We start from the raw sequence: 20,618 nt of genomic DNA, 5'->3' as shown, positions 1-20,618 counted from the left end.
ACTACCGAAAGTGAAGTAAATTGAAGATCTGAAATTTTATTTTGAGAGCAGCCAGTCTACCTCTTGATGCATTACTCATAAATCAAAGAGACAAGACAAAGGGGATCCACAAAGTGCACAGAACCAATCTCAAAGTGCGTCTGTTTTCTGAAATCCTACACAGTTCTCTGCTTTCCATTAAAATCTTCCTTAAAGGCTATATTGGAGAGTGATTCCAGCATGGAGGCAGTTTGTCTACAGAAAAATGCTCATGATTAGAGCAGCAAATCTTTTTAGATTTTCTAGTACTATGTATTTCTATAATATCACTAGATGTATGCAGCACAAAGTACTGTATGGATCCCCTCCCTTAGCTTCAGGACAGGAGCTAGGTACTGAGGCATCTGGGGCAACCAGCTTTAAACACAGTCTCAATAAAGTTTTACATTTAATTAAAAAAAAAAAACGACTCTGGGGGACAGAATCAGGAAGGGCCAGTGAGTAGCTATGGAACCATGATGAGTAAGTCCTCCAGCAACATCTTCTGGTCACTCTGAGTCTGATCTCAGCAGCTTCGGAGTGCCTTCTAAAATATAGCACCTTAGTCATTCCACCCTACTTCAAACCCTGCTTAGCCTTTCATTTTTTACCCAAGAAGGCTCTACTTGAGGCAGGAGGACATGAAACATGAGTGCGACTTATGCATGTGACTTACAGAATACTAACCCTGTAACCAGCAGAAGAAAGGCAAGGAACAAATTTTAAATAAGGATCCAGTTAAAGTTCCACCCACAGTAAAAGAAAATTAGTTAACCTACAGAAGCTAGAGCCATGTTTAAGTCATTATTAGATGTGATAATGAGGTCCCTGGTCAGTTATATTCTGTTGCCTGTCTAAGATCCTGTTATTTTACAAAAGTGAATCTTTGACACAGATTGTGCTAAAGCAATTTTTCTCAAGCTTGTCCTGGAATATCCTGTAGCCAGCCTGGTCTTCAGGATATCCACAATGAATACCACAAAGACCGAATCAGAGGTATGATCAGTACATAGATACATCCAGGAAAGACAACAGCGAATGGCATCACAAATTAAATCCCTTTACTGAGGTCTGACCTCAGTAAAGGGATTGCAGCTTGCTATTGTCTATCCACAATGAATATGCATGAAATGAATTTGCATGTAACAGAGGCAGGTTCATTGTGGATATTCTTAAAATCAGACTGGCTAGGAGCAACTCTAGGACCAGCTTAGGAAACACTGTGCTAAAAAAATGAACACTATACCACTGCATGGAAGAGGAGAGAGAGAGAGGTGGACAGATGCTGGATAAAAGTGGGGAAGAGAGATGGGCATATCCTGAGTGGAAGTGGGGAGGAGAGTGGCAGGTGCTGGATCGAAGAGGGGAGAGAGAGGGGCAAGAACTGTATTGAAGAGGGGAGAGAGAGTGGCAGGCTCTGGATGGATATGGGGAGGAGAGAGGGGCAGGTGCTGCATGGAATAGGGGAGAGAGAGGGGCAGACATTGGATGGAAGTGGGGGGGAGAGAGGGGCAGATGCTGGATGGGCATGAGAAGATGAGGGGGCAGATGCTGGATGGAAGTGAGAAGAAAAGAAGGACAGACATTGGGTGGTTGAAAGAGGAGCAGAGACTGGATGAAAGTGGGGAGGGGAGGGGGCAGAAGCTGGATAGACATGCGGGAGAGCGAGGCAGGTGCTGGATGGACATGGGGTGGTGATAGGGGCAGACATTGGATGGAAGTGAGGAGGAGAAAGGGGCAGACCCTGAGTGGGAGAAAAAGGAGCAGAAACTGAATGGAAGTTGGGAGGAGAGAGAGAGGGGGAAAATGCTGGATAGAAGAGCAGAGAGAGAGAGAGAGAGGGGCTAACACTGAAAAGAAGTGGGCAGGACAGGGGGCAGATGCTGGATGGAAGAGGGAAGAAGAGGCATATGCTGGATGGAGGGAGCAGAGAAGGAGGCACATGCTGGATAAAAAGGGGAACAAAGAAAAAGAGCAAATGCTGAATGGAAGAGGGAAAAGTGAGGGCAGATGCTGGATGGGGTGGGGAAGAGGATAGAGGTAGTGAGGAACTGGGGAATAAGGGGAAGTGAAACTGGAGAGCCAAGGTGATGAAAAGAGGTTGCAAGCTTTAGGTAGACACAGTAAAAAGAGGGAAATTGAGGATTAGATAGTAAGAAAGAATTAAATCTGGACAGCGGCAGAAACTAAACTGAAGAAAGCTGAAAGGAAAAAGAGGAGAGAAAATAACAAATGGACAGGAGATCCTGACAAGCGAGTTAAAAGAAGATGATGAAAGCAAAAACCAGAAACTGGAACCAACACAATTGAAAAAAAGTAAATAGCCAGACATCAAAGGCAGAAAAAAAGAATTTTATTTTTAGTTTAAGATAAAGTAGTGTGGTACCTGTGTTAATAAACATTACTAAACAAAAATAGAAAATGGAAATAATGTATTATCTTTTTATTGGACTAATCTTGATACCTTTTTGACTAACTTTCAGGGACCAAAACCTCCTTCCTCAGGTCAGGACTGAATACAATGACAGCAATATACTGTCCTGACCTGAGGAAAGTGGTTTTGGCCTCTGAAAGCTAATTGAAAAATGTTTTTTGTTTTATTTGTATTTGTTTATTTGTAGTGTAGTGAATGGAATATGTCAATTATTGAAATTTACATCTGCTATTTTTATATTTTGCATGGTGTTGCACTGTATGTAGAATATGGCTTCTTGGGAGTTCAGTTTAATTTTTATTTCTATTTTTAGTTTATGGTTACTTATTCTATACTGGCAAGGGTCTGTGTTCTGCATCTGTGAAAGAGACATAGTTTTTTGTTACTATTGACTGCAGGATCAATCTGCATTAATCTGGCTTGTTTTGTTTTCCAATAGGTGTATTGATGTTCTAGCGCCCACTGTAGTGCTTGTAGTGCTGTCTTTTCCTAGTTAGGTCCTTGTTGTGTGACTTGTGGAAGTTACAGCTATTATGGTATGCTAGAATTACTCTGTAGGTCCTGAGTGACGCATGTAGTGTTTCGCACTACTTCACACTATGCCTGGTATTGGATTTTGGATTTGGATTTTCACCACACCTTTCTTATTAATAGCTCAAGGCAAGTTACAATCAGGTATAGTAAGTATTTTTCTGTCCCTGGAGGGCCTACAATTTAAGTTTTTTGTATCTGAGGCAATGGAGGGTTACAAGACTTGCCCAAGATCTTAAGGAGTATTAATAGGATCTGAACCCTGGCTTCCCTGGTTCTCAGCCTGCTGCTCTATCCATTAGGTACAGCTAATACAGATAACACATACTGTATTATCTATATTAGTTGCACCTAATGTTTAGTAACTCAACAGCAAACTAAAGGCTAGGAGAGATGGAGCCTGGTGGCCATTTGGCAACCTACCAAAAACATTGATAGGTAAATTATTTTATGGTTGCCAGTAGTCTCAGAATTTCTGTTGCAGTACTGCTGAACATTACTGTTCACATGGCCAATAGGAAGACGCTGGGCTAGGGAGCTAAGGCTGACTTGAGAGCCAAGTGTTAAAGTACCTGCATATATTTCCAGAATACTATAAATACTATTCTGTTCAATATGCTGTATTATTTTTTTTGGTACATAATTCCCTGGAGTGCATACAGTGTATGTAATACCATCAATAACAGTGCTACTAGAAGAGGCAGCTGGGGTTCTTCCCTGCAGTGTTTAAAAGTACCCATACTATCCCTTTTCTCTTCTTTTAAAGAGTGGTGCTCATACAGGGGGAGTGCTCATACAGTGTTCCCTTTTAAGCTGTGCCAAATTACAGGCAAACAAAACATGCAGAGTATGGTTCATGGAATTCTTTCCAATCTCCCTGCGAGTGTTTATGCATGTGTGTACGTGCATGTCTGTAAGTGTATCTGTAAGAAGTTCTCACAAGGTAATTTAATGGAAAATGTTTATTCCCATCAACTCAGTCCTTAGAGGGAGCATTGAATACAGTACTTTAGTGAGAAATTTACATAATGTAAATATTGAACCTACCCATGCCCTGCCCAAGCTCCACTCATGTGTGCACCCCCTTGCATTTATTTTATTTTTGTTACATTTGTACCCCGCGCTTTCCCACTCATGGTAGGCTCAATGCGGCTTACATTTATGCATTAAGGTGTCCTTTTACAAAATGGCCTGCAGTAGTGTAGGCACACCTGGGCCACTTTTTACCGCGGCTGGCAAAAAGGCCATTTTTAATGGGCTGGGAAATGGACGTGCGCAAAACTTAAAACTACCGTGCACCTATTTACGTCCTGAGCCCTTATCACCAGCCATTGAGTTAGTGGTAAGGGCTCACACGCTACCTGTGCGGTAACCATGCAGCGCATGCCAATGTGACCATACCGCCGATTGTCTTTTTACCTAATCTCTGATACCCTTCGTTAAGGCTGTTCCAGACCACCCCATATTTTGTCCTAATGAAGGTAATTCTATAACTGTGCACCAGGTGGGGGTTGGGATAAAATTTTGCCCTGCCCCCTACCACTCATTGCCCCCCAACCCCACATACTTGAGCTGGGAGGGATCCTCAAGCCCCACCAGCAGAAACCCTCCTCCTTCTGAAGCCTAGCAGTTGCAGTGCTTTTCTTGGGCTAATGATGCACTGGCCAACTCTCCCCCTCCCCCCACATGCTTGTTTTTTGTGAACTTGAGCATGTACGAGGGAGGCCCACCCCCACAATGCATGCATGAAAACCAAGCATGTGTGTGGGGTAGGCCTCTCTTGCCCATGCTCAGTAGCCCAGGAAAAGTGCCACTAACCACCAGGTCTTCCTAGCTTTGCACAGAGTAAGATTTCCACTATTGGAGCTTGGGGACCCCCACTAGCCAAAGCGGCAGACAGTGCCTCAAATTTTGGGGGGACCTGAACATAAACTGAGGGGGGGGGCCTATGTCCTCAAGCCCCCCTCCTGCCTTTGGCTATTCCAGGGGCGTAGCCAGACTTCGGTGGGAGGGGGGTCCAGAGCCCGAGGTGAGGGGGCACATTTTAGCCCCCCTGGGGCCACTGCCCCCCCACCATTTTAACCCCCCTGCCATTTTTGACACCCCCCCCAGCGCCAACCCTTTTGACCCCCTCTTCCCCCCCCCGCCGCCAACCCTCCCCCGCCGCCGCCGCCATCGGGTACCTTTGCTGCTAATTGGAGCAGCTCATTGGGGGTTGGGGACCCCCACCAGCCGAAGTCCTCTTCTCCGGCGCAGCCACTTTGCTGATCTGCAAGGTCAGGCTTCTGTTTCTGTGAGTCTGACGTCCTGCACGTACGAGTCTGACGTCAGACTCACAGAAACAGAAGCCTGCCCTTGCAGATCAGCAATGCGACCGCGCCGGAAAAGAGGAACCCCCACCAGCAAAGGTACCCGACGGTGGTGGGGAAGGGTTGGCGGTGGGAGGGGGGGTCGAAGGGTGGGCGGTGGCAGGGGGGCCAGGGCCAAATCTTTGAGAGCCCATACTCCCATGGCCCCCCCCCCCACGTAGCTACTCCCCTGGGCTATACCACTGCTGTGCGCACTAGAGGGTGTATGGTACAAAACTATTTTATAAAGAACATAGAATAATATGTGCCTGTATTTTAGTCTCAAATACTTACATAAGTTGTAAAGCTCGTGTGTGTGTGCCTAAGTTCCAGTGATATGCGTATAAGTTACATTTAAGAACATAATTCTCTGTGAGTCCCACCCATGTTCTGTCCAGACTCTGTGTAGGCCCATCCGTCAAATATGTACTATGTAAGATATAAACATATATACAGCATAGATGGAATTACGGCCCACATAGAGACAGATTCAGTAAATCGCACCCAAATAAATAAATAAAATTAGATGCCAGAAATAATCACCTATGCACTATTCAATAGATGGTAAACGCCAATTCTTGTGCCTAGCTTTGGGCACCAGACTTAAGCCAGCTGAAACCTGATGTAATTCTGGTGCCCAACTTAGGCGTGGAAATGGCAATAATTCTGTAACAGTCCACCCAACTGTTGGAAACACCTCTGACCTGCCCATGCCCCTCCCAAGGCCATACCCCCTTTTCAGTTGTGCACAAGAAGATGTAGGCATAGTTCTTTATAGAATCACACATAGGCAATTGCACACACAAATTATTTCCAATTAGCAGCAATAATTGATTGTTAGCATTCAATTATTGGTTGTTAATGGCTCATTAACTAATTTAGTTGCGCATGCAACTTCCAATTGCATGCAAATTTGGGTACCCAAATATAGGCGTCCTTTATAGAATCCAGGGGATAGCACATATATGCCATTATTCTAATTATCTGTACGTTTAATCAGCATATAACTATTAGTGAATGCTTTATAAAACTTATATATCTGTTATACTTTTTTGATTTTGTAAACTGACCTTTGTCTGGACAACATCACCGTTGCCGCTGAGTTGAGTGGGAGTCCTTCAACTACATTGCTGCCAGTGGGGGGGGGGTGTTCAGAGGCATAGCTAGGTGGGTCACCAGGGGCAGCTGCTCCTCCAAACGGACTTTAGACGGCACCGGTGCCTATTTTTAACAAAATCTGTTGCATTTAAAATACGCGCCGGCACTGTCGGCAATCTGCTCTCCACTCCCCCCCCCCCCCCCCCCCCCCCCGTACCCTCAACTTGTCTACGCTTCTGGTGGTGTTTCAATTCTGTGTTTTCAATGGCTACAGACAGACAGGCTCCCTGGAGTCCTGCAGAGCTTGCCTGTCCCTCATTATTGAAAATCTGATCGTGGAACAGCACACTCCACTGGTATGATTGCAGGTGGAGGACTCCTGCTCAGTCTAGAGGAAACAGTGGAAAACATGAATTATAGTAACTATGTACAATTCTTCTTCTTAATTTTATTGGTATCAGAAAACATGTTTGTGAAAGTAACAAAATCATAGAGTTTTTCTTGCAGTAGAATTACTCTATAGCCTACTATTTATTTGTTCAAGAACAGTGAATTCTAGAATCGACCAATATTAAATTTAATATGAGACATTTTTACCTCTTCTCCTCTGTGGCTTGGCTGCATTTTTCTTTGACAATTCATCAGACTCATCCTCGTGCAAAAACACTTTGATCCCATTCATTGTGGCCTGCAACTGTTTTGGTTGCATGGAGAGGTAATCACTGGGGTTGGACAGAAATGGCTCATAGTTGTGAACTACAATAGAGGAGGTTAAGACAACTGAAAACCAAGTCAGAGATGTGGAGATGTTACCGGAGATTGCATTTTGGAGAGAACTTTACAAGTATCATAAACAGCCACGTTTCTCCTGGGTATACCAGATAAGTACAAATGTAACATTTAATAGAGAATATTTAACATTGATAGGTTTTGGTAATGAACAGAATTTTAGAAAGGATATACACATCAGAACTGAGACATCCAGGTGGGGACAACTCAATTTCCACTTACTTTAGAACATCTATTTAATCCTGGTATTTAATTTAAGGAATAAAGAAGTAAAATTGGAGTGGAGGCCTAGCCTACTGGTTAGAGCAGTGGGCTTAGAACCAGGGTTCAAATCTTGCTGATGTCTCTTATGGCTCTGGGCAACTCACAGTCCACTATTGCCTCAGGTACAATAGCGGCCCTTTTACTAAGCTGCATTAGGCATTAATGCATGCCTAAATAAATAATGCAGCAAAAATGACCTAACATGGGACACACTAAAACATATGTTAGCTCTGCCATCTGCATGCACAACCACACAGTAATTATTTTTTGGGGGTGGGGCATGTCAGGGGGTTGCACGGGGACAGAAATCTAATCCATTCCTGGCCATCCCTGCTGGAGTCTTACCCATCCCCACAAGAATTTAATGGTGCCTAAAAATGAATTGTGGTTGGCTCTCTGTCTCTCTCTTTCTCTCTCTCTGGGTTTCAGCCACAGCACTACAGGCAAGGAAGGAATGGAAGTTCGAACTTAGAACAATCTAGTGTGCACATATAAGGAGGAACCTTAAACGAGATGACACAAACCTTGAATCCCTAATAGACAAACTTGACACATGCCCCAACCATGTACTAAAAGTGCCCCAGACCGATTCATATACCAACTCACCTCCTATCTGAACTACATTTTTCAGGACGGCCGTTTTGCCACAGAAAAAAGGCAACATGCTGCTTATACCAATCCCGAAAGACACCAAGAAAAACATCAATGACACTTCGAACTACAGGCCAGTGGCATCCATACCTTTAATGACTAAAACAATGGAAGGAATAGTGGCCACCCAACTATGTTAACAAATTTTCCATACTACATGACTCCCAATCAGGCTTCAGACCCCATCACAGCATTGAAACAGTGTTGATCACACTACTGGCCAACCTCAAAAAGAAAATTGCAAATGGAAAAAACATACTTCTACTATAATTTGACATGTTGAGCGCATTTGATATGGTCAAACACCAAAGCCTCAAAAGAATCCTCAATCTTCTTTCCCTCTGTCTCTCCCCACCAACTACCTCGCCCTTACTGTGTCTGTTTATTACTAGATTGAAGTGTCCTTTTATACTGCTGTTAGCCTTTTTGAACTAATGTAAGCCACATTGAGCCTGCCCATGGGCGGGAAAGTGTGGGATATAAATGCCTAAATAAATAAATAAATACAATTGGCATTGGAGGGAAGCTGCTTAACTGGCTACTAGGCTTCCTGACTACAAGATCCTATCAAGTCAAGAAAACTTCTTCTCTCTCCCTTCCATGGAGAGTGGAATGTGGGGTCCCCAGTGCTTGCCACTCTTACCAATGCTATTCAACTTAATGATGCCCCCCTTGCCCGAACACTATCTAAACAAGGCTTCAACCCCCTCATATGTGCCAATGACGTGTCCATCTACATCTCCTTCCAAAAGAAACTGCACGAAATTGCATCTAGGATTGCAGACAGCATAAACATAATGGAATCCTGGGCATCATCATTCAAGCTCAAACTGAACAAAGAAAAAACATTGCCTGATTCTCATATTGCCTGATCACTGCAATGGAATTTATGCCAGATGCAGGGAACAAGAACGTTGGAACTTGCTTTTGTCACTTAAACAACGCAGTTAACAGTATCAGGAGGAAGAAGGCTTCCACATCGGTTGTTCCTCTTGGTTTTGGCGCACATGCCCTGAGCTGAGATCATTTTTGATCCAATTTTGAAATATTTTGCTTTGGTTTGCCTTAGAGCAGTGTTTCCCACGTCAGGTCCTGGAGTACCCCTTGCCAGTCTGGTTTTCAGGATATCCACAATGAATATGCATAAAAGAGATCTGCATATAATGCAGGCAGTGTCTGCAAATCAAGTTCATGCAGATTCATTGTGGTTATCCTGAAAACCTGACTGGCAAAGGGTACTGCAGGACTGGACTGGGAAACACTGCCCTAGAGTGGTTTCTCTTAAGAAGTTAAGGCGTGAATTAGCATGAGCTATTAGGGCAGACCCACGCTAGCAGCACAGCAGCTTGACAGAATGCACTCATTTCCATATTAAGGGCACGATTCTGTAAAATGGGTGCCAGAAAAGACTGGCGCTAAGTGAGATTCTGTAACTCACAACCCCACGAAGTGTGGCACTGGAGAAATAGAAAAAGCTGATCTGCTGTGGTTTATCTTGTTTTGGCTTGTGCAGATCTTTGCTTCTCTTGTTTTTCATGCATTTCCTCTTTTACCATACAATTTATAAAGTCACAAGATATGCCCATTTCCCAAAGCTGATATACTCGAAAAAATAAATTCAAACAAAAACTTTTTTCTGTCTTTGTTGTTTGGGCATTTAACTTTTCCAGTCTCGTTTCTCCCAGTTTCTCTTTTCTGCTTGCCTCTGTCTCTTCTTTCCTAATTCTTTCCTAGGTCTGCTGTCCATTTGTCATTTCTCCTCTGTCTCTTCTTGTCTTTGTCCATTCCTCCCTTACATCTGTCATTGATACTGATGTTTCCCTTTCAGGGGTGTAGGGAGTGTTCTCTGTTTCGCTGTGGTGGGGAGTAGGAGGGCTTATGCTCATTGTTATCTCATTGGGTTTGTGATGAATAATTTGGGATAGAAAAATTGTGCATTAGGCTGGTTTTATGTTTTTTGATTCATTATGAACCTGTATTTTTCTATGAATTGGTAAAATTTCAATAAAATTATTAATTAAAAAAATTGTGCTTGCTAAATTGATTTAACATGACATTAAGTCAATTAGAGGGCAACTCTATAAACTAGACACTAACATTTATGCATGTGTTATGTGCATAAATGTTTAGAATATGCACTTATGTGTGCACTTATATGCATAAATGCCAGCATACTGTGTATGCACTATTGTACAGATACCTGCCTAGTTTACCAGATTCTATATAAGATGTGGTGACAGTGAATAGCATGTTTTAAATTGTGCATGTGGCCAATTTATACGTGCTACTCAACTTAGTAACAAGCCAATTAGTCATAATTGGCTGATAACAACCAATTATTTATTTATTTGTTTGTTTGTTTGTTACATTTGTATTCCACATTTTCCCACATATTTGTAGGCTCAATGTGGCTTACATAGTACCGGAGGGCATTTGCCGGCTCCGGTGAGAACAAATACAAAGTGATGTTGTGGTAGGATAAAGTTCATGTGGCACAGTCACATTTAGGGAAACATACAGCGGAACAGTTGAGTTATGTCCGTTACGTACTTTAGTTTTGTTGTGTCGCAGAGATCAGGCATTTAGGTTATCACTAATTGGCAATAATTGAAATTTACATACGCTTCTTTTTAGGCGTATTCTTAAAAGAGGCGTGCGTAAATTCCAAAGTGCGTAGCTGGAAAGAGGACGCAACCATGGGAGAAGAGTAGGCGTGCTGGGGGCATCAATCAAATTTATGCTTGTTGTTATACAATTTGGGGGAACACATGTACATTTAGGTGTGGGCATTTACACCAGGTTTTCAGTGGTGTAAATGAACATGCCTAAATGTATGTGCATTCCCCTGGCCTACGATCTATTCTATAAATCGCATCTTACCTTAGACACAGTTTATAGAATAGCGCTATGCCCATTATTCTGATGGGCTCCATCTTTTGTGATACTACTGACCGGGACTCAGATTTTTTGTTGTCATGCACATTTGGAGTTATCATAGCGCCCTTCCTGAAGCAACCAAGGATTTGGCGAAACAAGGCGCACTTGTTGAAGGGTTCAGAATTAACAAGTAAACAAATAACAGCCGAAACGCCACTCGGACCAAGCCGCCATCAGCCTCAGCTACAGCATCCATTACAGCCTGTAGTTAAGTACTGTGGGTTTGTAGGTTTAGTATAGAAGGTTCTGGGGTACTAAGTTTAGACAGATTGGCGAGTTTGTTATATGGGGGGTTGTCCGTGCAAGTTTTGGCATGCATGTGAGTCGGGTATTATCTGTTTTAGTTTGGATTTGGGTGTCTCTCACTAGGTGAAAAGTAAGGAGCAAGGGAGTTTTTTTAATATCATTCGCTTTTCTCACGTAGAGTAAGTTTTTTGCGCTTGATTATTTTTTCTCGTTTGCTTCTTATGGGAACCAATCATAGGAATGGACTCCTAAGCTGTAGTGGGTTTGTCAAATACAATTTTATTTTCACTATTTGGAGCTTTGAGGTTCCCATTTATGTAATTGGTTATTATAATTTCTTTATTGAAATCGTTAGGAAACCAGGGGAGACACCCACAAACTAAATTCTCAAACTTCTTGGATTGGTTGAACCTACATTTTAAACGCCATACACAGAGTCCGGCCCATAGTGTGTATTTGCAAAGGGGCATAAAAAGGGGTGGAGCACAAGTGAGACACAGGCAGGGATTCCATTTACATGCGTTTCTGCCACACTTAGGCACTAATCCTTAAACCAGCTCAATGGCTGGCACATGTGATCATGCCTAAAATGACAGGCATGTTGATATCCAATTAGACTAGTATTCTATAAAGGAACATAGAAGCCCACAGTCCTATATAGAATAGGTTCTTATGAGGCACTCTCATTGTGCATTGAAATGTTCTAATATCTGTTAAAAAATTTAGTTCAAACAAATGTATGAAAGGAAAAAACAAACAGAAGTCTAAAAACTGGGGGAAAGAGCCCAAACAAACTGAAAATTCTGGCCCTGTACACTTCCCTTTCAGCTTTTCCATTTTGTTCATGTCTGTACAATACAGTTTTCTGATATTCCTTGCCCTGTTTCTTTAGTTACATTTCTACAACCTTCCTTCTGCATTTTCTGCCACTGTCTGTATGGATTCTTTGCAGTTTACATTCACATTTATGGCTGGTCATTGTCACAAACTCTTGAAAGTTTTCAAGTACCTCACTTTTCTGCTACATGATACAAATAACAAGGTCAACAGGTACTAGTTCTCCAAATGGGTTAGTTTTGCACATTATAACAAAAGAAATGTAGTAACAATCTAATAATCAAAACCAATCAAAAAACACGTATTACTAAATATCTAGATCACACAGTGTTCCCTGAAGAGAAACACCGTTGCACACTTTCAGATGGAGAAAAAGCCTCAAAATTAAGTAACAGCCACTTTATACATAATGTAAAGCTGTCATCAATTCTATCCAGTGGCGTAGCTACATGGGGCCATGGGCCGCTTCATATTTCCTCTGGGCCCCTGGTTTTGCTGGCAGGGGTCCACAACCCCCGCCAGCTAAAGCCTTGTCCAGCGCTGGTCTCTGGTGCCGCCTTGTTGCCTGCCCTGCTCTTTCTTCCCCCTCATGTCCTCCATGCTCCTTTTAGTGAAATTAGTTTCACTAAAAGGAGTGAACAGGACGAGAGAGAGAAGACAGGGCAGGGTAGGCAATGTGGTGACGCCAGAGACCTGCGCTGGAGAAGGCTTCAGTTGACAGGGGTTGGGGACCCCCGCCAGCCAAGGTATTTGCTGCAGCAGTGGGTGGAGGGGGAGTGGCAGGGCGGCGGGTGGCAGACCAAAATTGCCCCCCCCCCCACCTCAGGCTCTGGCCCCCTCCCACTGCAAGGTCTGGCTACGCCCCTGATTCTATCATAGACAAAAAAAAACCTCCATCCATCACAACTAAACAGTGCAAACTCACTCACTGAATAACGTGGAGGGTCATTTTCGATATGATGTTTAAGTACTCCAGAACCTGTTTTATCCCATGCTCTTTGGACTTGTACAACTATCCAAATGTTTTGGCAGTAGGTGCTGTCCTTTGCAGCAGCAATTTTTCACCAACCACTAAAATTTGCCATGCGAGGTTTATGATTGGGGAACTTAGCATACTGTGGGTTTCTTACGAAAGAGAAACGTAACTTTTTTATACAAAGCAAGCTTGTGTTATAATGTATACTGTAACATGGTGTTCCAGTAATGTCCCATCCTTCTGGCACTGGCGTAATGCTCTTCATCTCTTAATGATGTGGGAGGCTCAAGCAGCTTGGAGAAAAGACAGCTGAGGGGAGATATGATAGAGGTCTATAAAATAATGAGTGGAGTGGAACGGGTAGACGTGAATCGTGTATACTCTTTCTAAAAATACTAGGACTAGGGGGCATGCGATGAAACTACAAAGCAGCAAATTTAATACGAATAGGAGAAAATGTTTCTTCACTCAACGTGTAATTAAACTCTGGAATTTGTTGCCAGAGAATGTGGTAAAGGCGGTTAGCTTAACGGGGTTTAAAAAAGGTTTGGGCGGCTTCCTATAGGAAAGGAAAAGTTCATAGACCATTATTAAAATGACTTGGGAAAAATCCACTGCTTATTTCTGGGATAAGCAGCATAAAATGTATTGAACTTTTTGGGGATCTTGCCAGGTGACCTGAATTGGCCACTGTTGGAAACAGGATGCTGGGCTTGATGGACCTTTGGTCTGTCCCTGTATGGCAATACTTATGTACTTATGCTTATCTTACTATGAAGCATAAAAAGTGGTTATGGTTGATCTGGGAACCATATATTCAAAGCCTCTCTCCTTGTGCTTGTAGTTTGAGTCTTAATGACCTCCAATTGTGATATAGTTGGATATATCAACACTCCTGTTTTCAATATACTACTTAGAGTAGGAAGGGGGTATTAGGGTTTAGGGCTTGCGCTGTTGGAAAGGATAGGGAATGATTTGCAGTTTTCCTGGGGGAGGGGAGAGTTGTAAGAGTCAGAACTCTTTCTCCTTCATTGTTTGTATTCTTATGGGAGTTTAATTAGAGGGACCATCTTGTAGTTCAGAGTGCTGATTAGAGACTTGCATGAGGACAGAAATCTAACCCGTCCCCACCCATCTCTGCCCGCCTATCTCCACTGGAATCTTACCCCTCCCCACCCGTCCCTGCAAGAATTAACCTGTCCCCATCCACCCCCACAAGAATTTAATGGTACCTAAAAAGAATTCCGGTTGACTCTCTCAGCCTGTCTCTGGGTTCAAGCCGCAGCACTGAAAGGAAAAAAACAGAAGTTGGAACTTGGAACACTCTAGTGTGCACATGTAAGGCTCATCTCTGACTTGCTGGCACTGTGCACTGAAAGGTCACCACATGCACACACAATAGGTCAGATGACCTCTAATGCTTGTGCTTGTGTCAGAGCTGGACATCAGCCCAGGAGCAGAGAGAGTTATGGAAGACTTTCTGTATCTGTGCTATTAAAGCAAAGAATAGGAGGAGGTGGCACTGAAAGAACTTGGTACCTGGTAGGTAAGAGGCTGACACAGGTGCAGCTCCATGGGAACCCAACAGGAACTGCTTCCATCCTCATGGGAATCCTGCAGTAACTGCTTTTGTCCCAATGGGAGCCCTGCAACCCCTGAGGGGATTCCCACAGATTCCACAGGATTCCCGCAAATCCCGTGCAGGTCTCCGGTGTTGATTCATTTGTTGGGTGGGAATGGGGATGGACAGGGTGTTTGAAACAAAAATTCTGAAGGTGATGGTACTTCTGGGTATTATGCCTATATATTTCTGTTACTTGTATTATGCTGCTAAGTAATTATCTTTTATTTATTTTTCAATCCTGTGCATTTGTTTTCTGATCTTTAGTATAGCATTCACATGTTCAGACATTTCCTGTCCTCTTTTCAGTCTTTTCTTACACAATTTGCACAACAAATATGATTTACTGTTTAGATGTGAATGCTCATTCAGATTCTGCAGTGGACACCATTGGGCTTTTTTTCGAAAGTGATCGTCGGAGATCTTCCGACATAAATCGGAAGGTGGTCGGCGATCTCTCAAAAGCGGCCAAATCAGTATAATCGAAAGCTGCTTTTTTGACACCATCGCCCCTTTCCTGTCGCCGCGCCGGCAAAAGTTCAAGGGGGCGTGTCGGCGGCATAGTGAAGGCAGGACATGGGCGGGCATGGGCGTGACTACCAGATGGCCGGCTTTCGCAGATAATGGAAAAAACAAAAGTGGCGTTAATCAGTATTTCGGTGGTTTTACTTGGTCCTTTTATTTTCACAACCAAGCCTCAAAAAGGTGCCCCAACTGACCAGATGACCACTGGAGGGAATGGGGGATGACCTCCCTGTACTCCCCCAGTGGTCACCAACCTCCTCCCACACTAAAAAAAATAAAAATAAAAACCTTTTTTTCCAGCCTATATGCCAGCCTCAAATGTCATACCCAGCTCCCTGACAGCAGTATGCAGGTCCCTGGAACAGTTTTTGTTGGTTGCAGTGGACTTCAGGCAGGCGGACCCAGGCCCATCCCCCCTACCAGTTCCACTTGTGATGGTTAATGTAGAGCCCTCCAAACCCCCCCAAACCTACTGTACCCACATGTAGGTGCCCCCCTTCACCCATAAGGGCTATGGTAGTGGTGTAGAGTTGTACCCAAGGTAAGGGAGCTATGCACCTGGGAGGTATTTGTATATTTCCTTTTTTTAATTTTTAGAAGTGCCCCCTAGGGTGCCCGGTTGGTGTCCTGGCATGTCAGAGGGACCAGTGCACTACAAATGCTGGCTCCTCCCACGACCAAATGCCTTGGATTTCACCAGGTTTGAGATCGCCGGCATTTTTTTCCATTATCGCTGAAAAACAAAACCGGCCATCTGAAACCTGGCGAACTCTGGCATTTGGCAGGGCCAAACCGTATTATTGAAAGAAAAGATGGCCGGCCATCTTTTTCGATAATACGGTTCGGCCAGCTGTTTGCGGCGCCCTTCGATTATTCCCCTCCATACAGTATATCTTTTCTTAAGAGAAGTGTTGATTATTCTGCACTAGCAGGCTTACAGTTGTTTTTTGTGTGTCAATTCCTGCAATCTCATTGTTCTGGAATCTCAGCTGCTCTGTCTCTGCTTAGAACATCCCACAGATCATCTTTAGAGAACACAATTTCTAACTTGAAAAGATCCCATTATTCAACTTTGCAACTGGGAACTTAATATCAGAGCTGTTTGCCATGACTCTGCACTTGATTGGGCTGTGGTCCTTAATCTTTAGTTTATTATGCAATTTGGTAATCAGCTTGTGAATTTTCATAAAAAGCTCAAAGCAAAACAGAATAAATAAATAAGCATACGTATTACTATTAAAGTTTCATGTAAAAATAATAATAATAATACTCAATTCGATCACTCCCTACCACAGGACCAGAATAATATTATCAAAATTAGCTCTTCAGCGACTTGCAAAACAGCCACAATTTCAGGTTCTGTCAAAAAGAACCTTATATGACGACTCAGTACAAAGAGGAACTGCCAATGTGTTACATAGCTTTAGACCCTGACAACAGCCATGAGGATTGCCTCATACATTCCAAAGCTATGGTAAGCATTGGTCGATATCCCAACAGAGAACAATGTAATGATCTCAATAAGGAATACAAACCACTAAAAAATTAGGAGTATATTAATAATAAAACCTGAACTCCAAAATATTCACAAAATTACTGGTTCAGATAATATTCATAAATCAAATATTTGTGAAAAAATTGTGCTCAGAAAATTATAATGTGCCCAGTATAAAGCTGCGAGTAGGCACTACTTTTTCTATCATTGCACATCACATATCTATTCCAGTTCTTAATATCTTGAAATACAAATGATGATAATAATTATTACTTTTCTTCAGCGTGCATTTTCATCCCTTTCACTCTCTTTGTGTGCTTAGTGGTAGCCTTCCTATAACTAATTAACTATATCCTCATTCCTGACATGGATCCATGTTTCACAAGGATGCTTCTTCAGGGGAGATCCAGTCATAAATCCATAGCAAAGTAGAGATTATGGATAAATAATATCCATACCATGGCAGACTTAAAAAACTAAGCATAATGGCTTGGATCAAACTTTTTATTTCTACAGACAGCCAATGCAAGACCACCAGCATAAGGAAAGAATGGTCCTACCTACTAGTTTTAGACTATATTCAACAAACAGAATAACTCTTGAGGTACTTGTTTGGTGTAGGGGTTGGTGCTATGTTCTCTGAATGCAGAGGATGTGGGTTTAATTCCAAGTGTGGGTGTTTGGGTGGGGGGAGGGTTGCTGTTTTCCATTTGACAAATCTTGCCTCACCAATCTATTACATTTCTTTGAAGGGGTAAACAAACATGTTGATAAAGGTGAGCCAGTTGATATTGTGTATCTGGATTTTCAGAAGGCGTTTGACAAAGTACCTCATGAAAGACTCCAGAGGAAATTGGAGAGTCATGGGATAGGAGGAAGTGTTTTATTATGGATTAAAAACTGGTTAAACGATAGAAAACAGAGAGTAGGGTTAAATGGTCTGTATTTTCAATGGAGAAGGGTAGCTAGTGGGGTTCCACAGGGGTCTATGTGGGACCGCTTCTTTTTAACATATTTATAAATGATCTACAGATGGGAGTAACTAGTGAGATAATTAAATTTGCTGACAACACAAAGCTATTCAAAGTTGTTAAATTGCAAGGTGACTGTGAAAAATTACAAGAGGACCTTACAAGACTGGGGAGACTGGGCATCGAAATGGCAGATGATGTTTAATGTGAGCAAGTGCAAAATGATGCATGTGGGAATGAGGAACCCGAACTATAGCTACGTGATGTAAGGTTCCACTTTAGGAGTCACTGACAAGGAAAGGGTTCTAGGTGTCATTGTTGATGATGATATGTTGAAACCCTCTGCTCAGTGTGCAGCAGCAGCAGCCAAGAAAGCAAATAGAATGTTAGGTATTATTAGAAAAGGAATGGAAAACAAAAATGAGGAAGTTATAATGCCTTTGTATTGCTCCATGGTGCAACTGTACCTTGAATACTGTGTGCAATTCTGGTCACGGCATCTCAAAAAAAATATAGTGGAATTAGAAAAGGTACAGAGAAGGGACAACTTCCATATGAGGAAAGGCTAAAGTGGCTAGGGCTCTTCAGCTTGGACAAAATATGGCTGAGGGGAGATATGATAAAGGTCTATAAAATAATGAGTAGAGTGGAACGGGTAGACGTAAATAACTTGTTTACTGTTTCCAAAAATACTAGGACTAGGGGGCACGCAATGAAGCTACAAAGTAGTAAATTTAAAACAAATTGGAGAAAATATTTCTCCATTCAATGTGTAATTAAACTCTGAAACCTGTTGCCAGAGAATGTGGTAAAAGCAGTTTGCTTAGCGGGGTTTAAAAAAAAGGTTTGGATAACTTCCTAAAAAAATTCCATAACCCATTATTAAGATGGACTTGGGGAAAATCCACTGCTTATTTCTAGGATACCAATACCAAAAAATAGTACAGATAAATTGGAGAGTTGGTCTAGACAGGCGTGATCAGGGAAAGTCTTATACAGTCACTCGGGTGATTCTGAACACCAATGTAGGTGAACCCAAATTACGTAATTTAGGTTCACCTACATTGGTGTTCAGAATCACCCGAGTGACTGTATGAGACTTTTCCTGATCACGACTGTCTAGACCAACTCTCCAGTTTATCTCTACTATTTTTTGGTATTGGTTTTGTAGACAATACAGTAAAGGTTGGCCCGAGATTTTTGACAGTATTTCTAGGATAAGCAGCATAAAATGTATTGTACTGTTTGGGGATCTTTCCAGGTACTTATAACCTGGATTGGCCACTGTTGGAAACAAGGTACTGGGCTTGAAGGACCTTTGATCTGTCCCAGTATGAGAACACTTATGTTCTTATGTTATGTTCTTATGAGAAGACAAGTAAGTACACAATCACCAAAATAACCATAATCCATAGAAAGCAGATTTCACCGTCACTGAGACAAGTAGAAAACCTAAATTATGTACAAATTTTCAGAGCACACCTCACCATTACTATGCAGTTCTTTTTATCTCTGCTATGCTGGACTGCACTGATTCTATAACTGGTTAGTAGAGCTTGTCAAATAAGACTATTGTTGCCGACTGGCTGATGGACAAGAAAGTAAAATGTAACACTTCAAAATCAGTGGCTATAGAACCCCCTAGTGCTAATACATACATCAATGGGGTCCCCCTTCCCATCCATATAACCACTAAAATCCTAGGCATTACTATTGATAACACCCTTTCCTTCCAATCTCACGTTTCAAATGTGGTCTCTTCTTCTTTTTTTGCCTTAAAATGGATATGGTCTATATACTCACTTTTTAGAACCGCCTTCAATACAGTTGCTTGCATTGGTGCTTTCTAAACTAGACTACTGTAATTCGCTCATAATTGGACTACCTGCCTATCGTCTTAACAGACTTCAAATGATACAAAATACAGCGGTCAAACTTATTTATGGCCATAATAGATATGATCACGTTATACCTCTTTTGACCGCCAAACATTGGCTTCCAGTAATTTATAAAATCCCATATAAGCTTAACATTTTGTACCACCAAATTCAGTTTTCCCGTTTCCCTCTATTTTTTAGCAAGTTGTCTAATCCCTTAGGTCCCTTTCAGGATGCTCAATTTGGCAAAACACCATCTTCTTACAGTGCCTTTGTTCTATCATGTCTACTGAATGAGAGATTTATAAATATCTATATGTTTTGTTTTGTAGCCGCCGAGCACATTGGGATTGTGCAGGTTATAAATATTTGAAATATAAAAAGATAAGTAAATACTTAGATACTACTATAACCGCATGTTTTAGCATATCTGCCCCAACTCCCTGGAATAACATCCTACCCTACCTTATGGCAGAAAGATCCTTTGATAAATTCAAGTCCCTTCTTAAAGCATATTCCCCCAGATTCTATATTGTGCCTGGAGATCCAAACTGAAATCAACGCACATTCTATAACAATGCGCATAACTTAATTGGCTTAACAAGCTAATCACCGTTGATAACATCTCTTAGCAAGCAATAATGAGCTAATTAACAATAATGATAATTTACGCACACAACTCGCTAAGTGCATTCTGTAATGCAGTGCGCCTAATTTGTAATGCATGTAGGAAAAAGGGGCATGGTTATGGGCAGGGAAATGAGCCTTTTTTTGTGGGTATTCTGAAATTTGCGTGCATAGTTATAGAATATGGCCCACTGCGCCTAAATCTACACGCCGGGATTTATGCCATGTTTTCATTGGTGTAAATGGAGGCACGTTGTTTTAGGTGCTGAGATATCAACTATGCGTATTCTAAATCTAGGCGCCGCTTATAGAATATGCTTAGTCAGGACTGATTTCCACGCTGATATTTTAGGTGTCATTTATAGAATCTTCC

The 20,618-nt window shown here is 42.2% G+C and overlaps 1 protein-coding gene across 1 annotated transcript in view; it reads right to left on the bottom strand.

The window, feature by feature from the left end:
- The window catches only part of ELF4 (E74 like ETS transcription factor 4), a 178,822-nt gene that overhangs the window by 31,796 nt on the left and 126,408 nt on the right, over window positions 1-20,618 (bottom strand). The window contains exon 5 of the mRNA XM_030210582.1: window positions 7,027-7,185. Coding sequence (XP_030066442.1) covers window positions 7,027-7,185 — 159 coding nt within the window. The remainder of the gene's footprint in view (window positions 1-7,026; window positions 7,186-20,618) is intronic.

The sequence above is a fragment of the Microcaecilia unicolor genome, chromosome 7 (genome assembly GCF_901765095.1).
Source record: "Microcaecilia unicolor chromosome 7, aMicUni1.1, whole genome shotgun sequence".
NCBI classification, from domain to species: Eukaryota; Metazoa; Chordata; class Amphibia; order Gymnophiona; family Siphonopidae; genus Microcaecilia; species Microcaecilia unicolor.
This window is presented reverse-complemented; position numbering and strand designations above follow the sequence as displayed.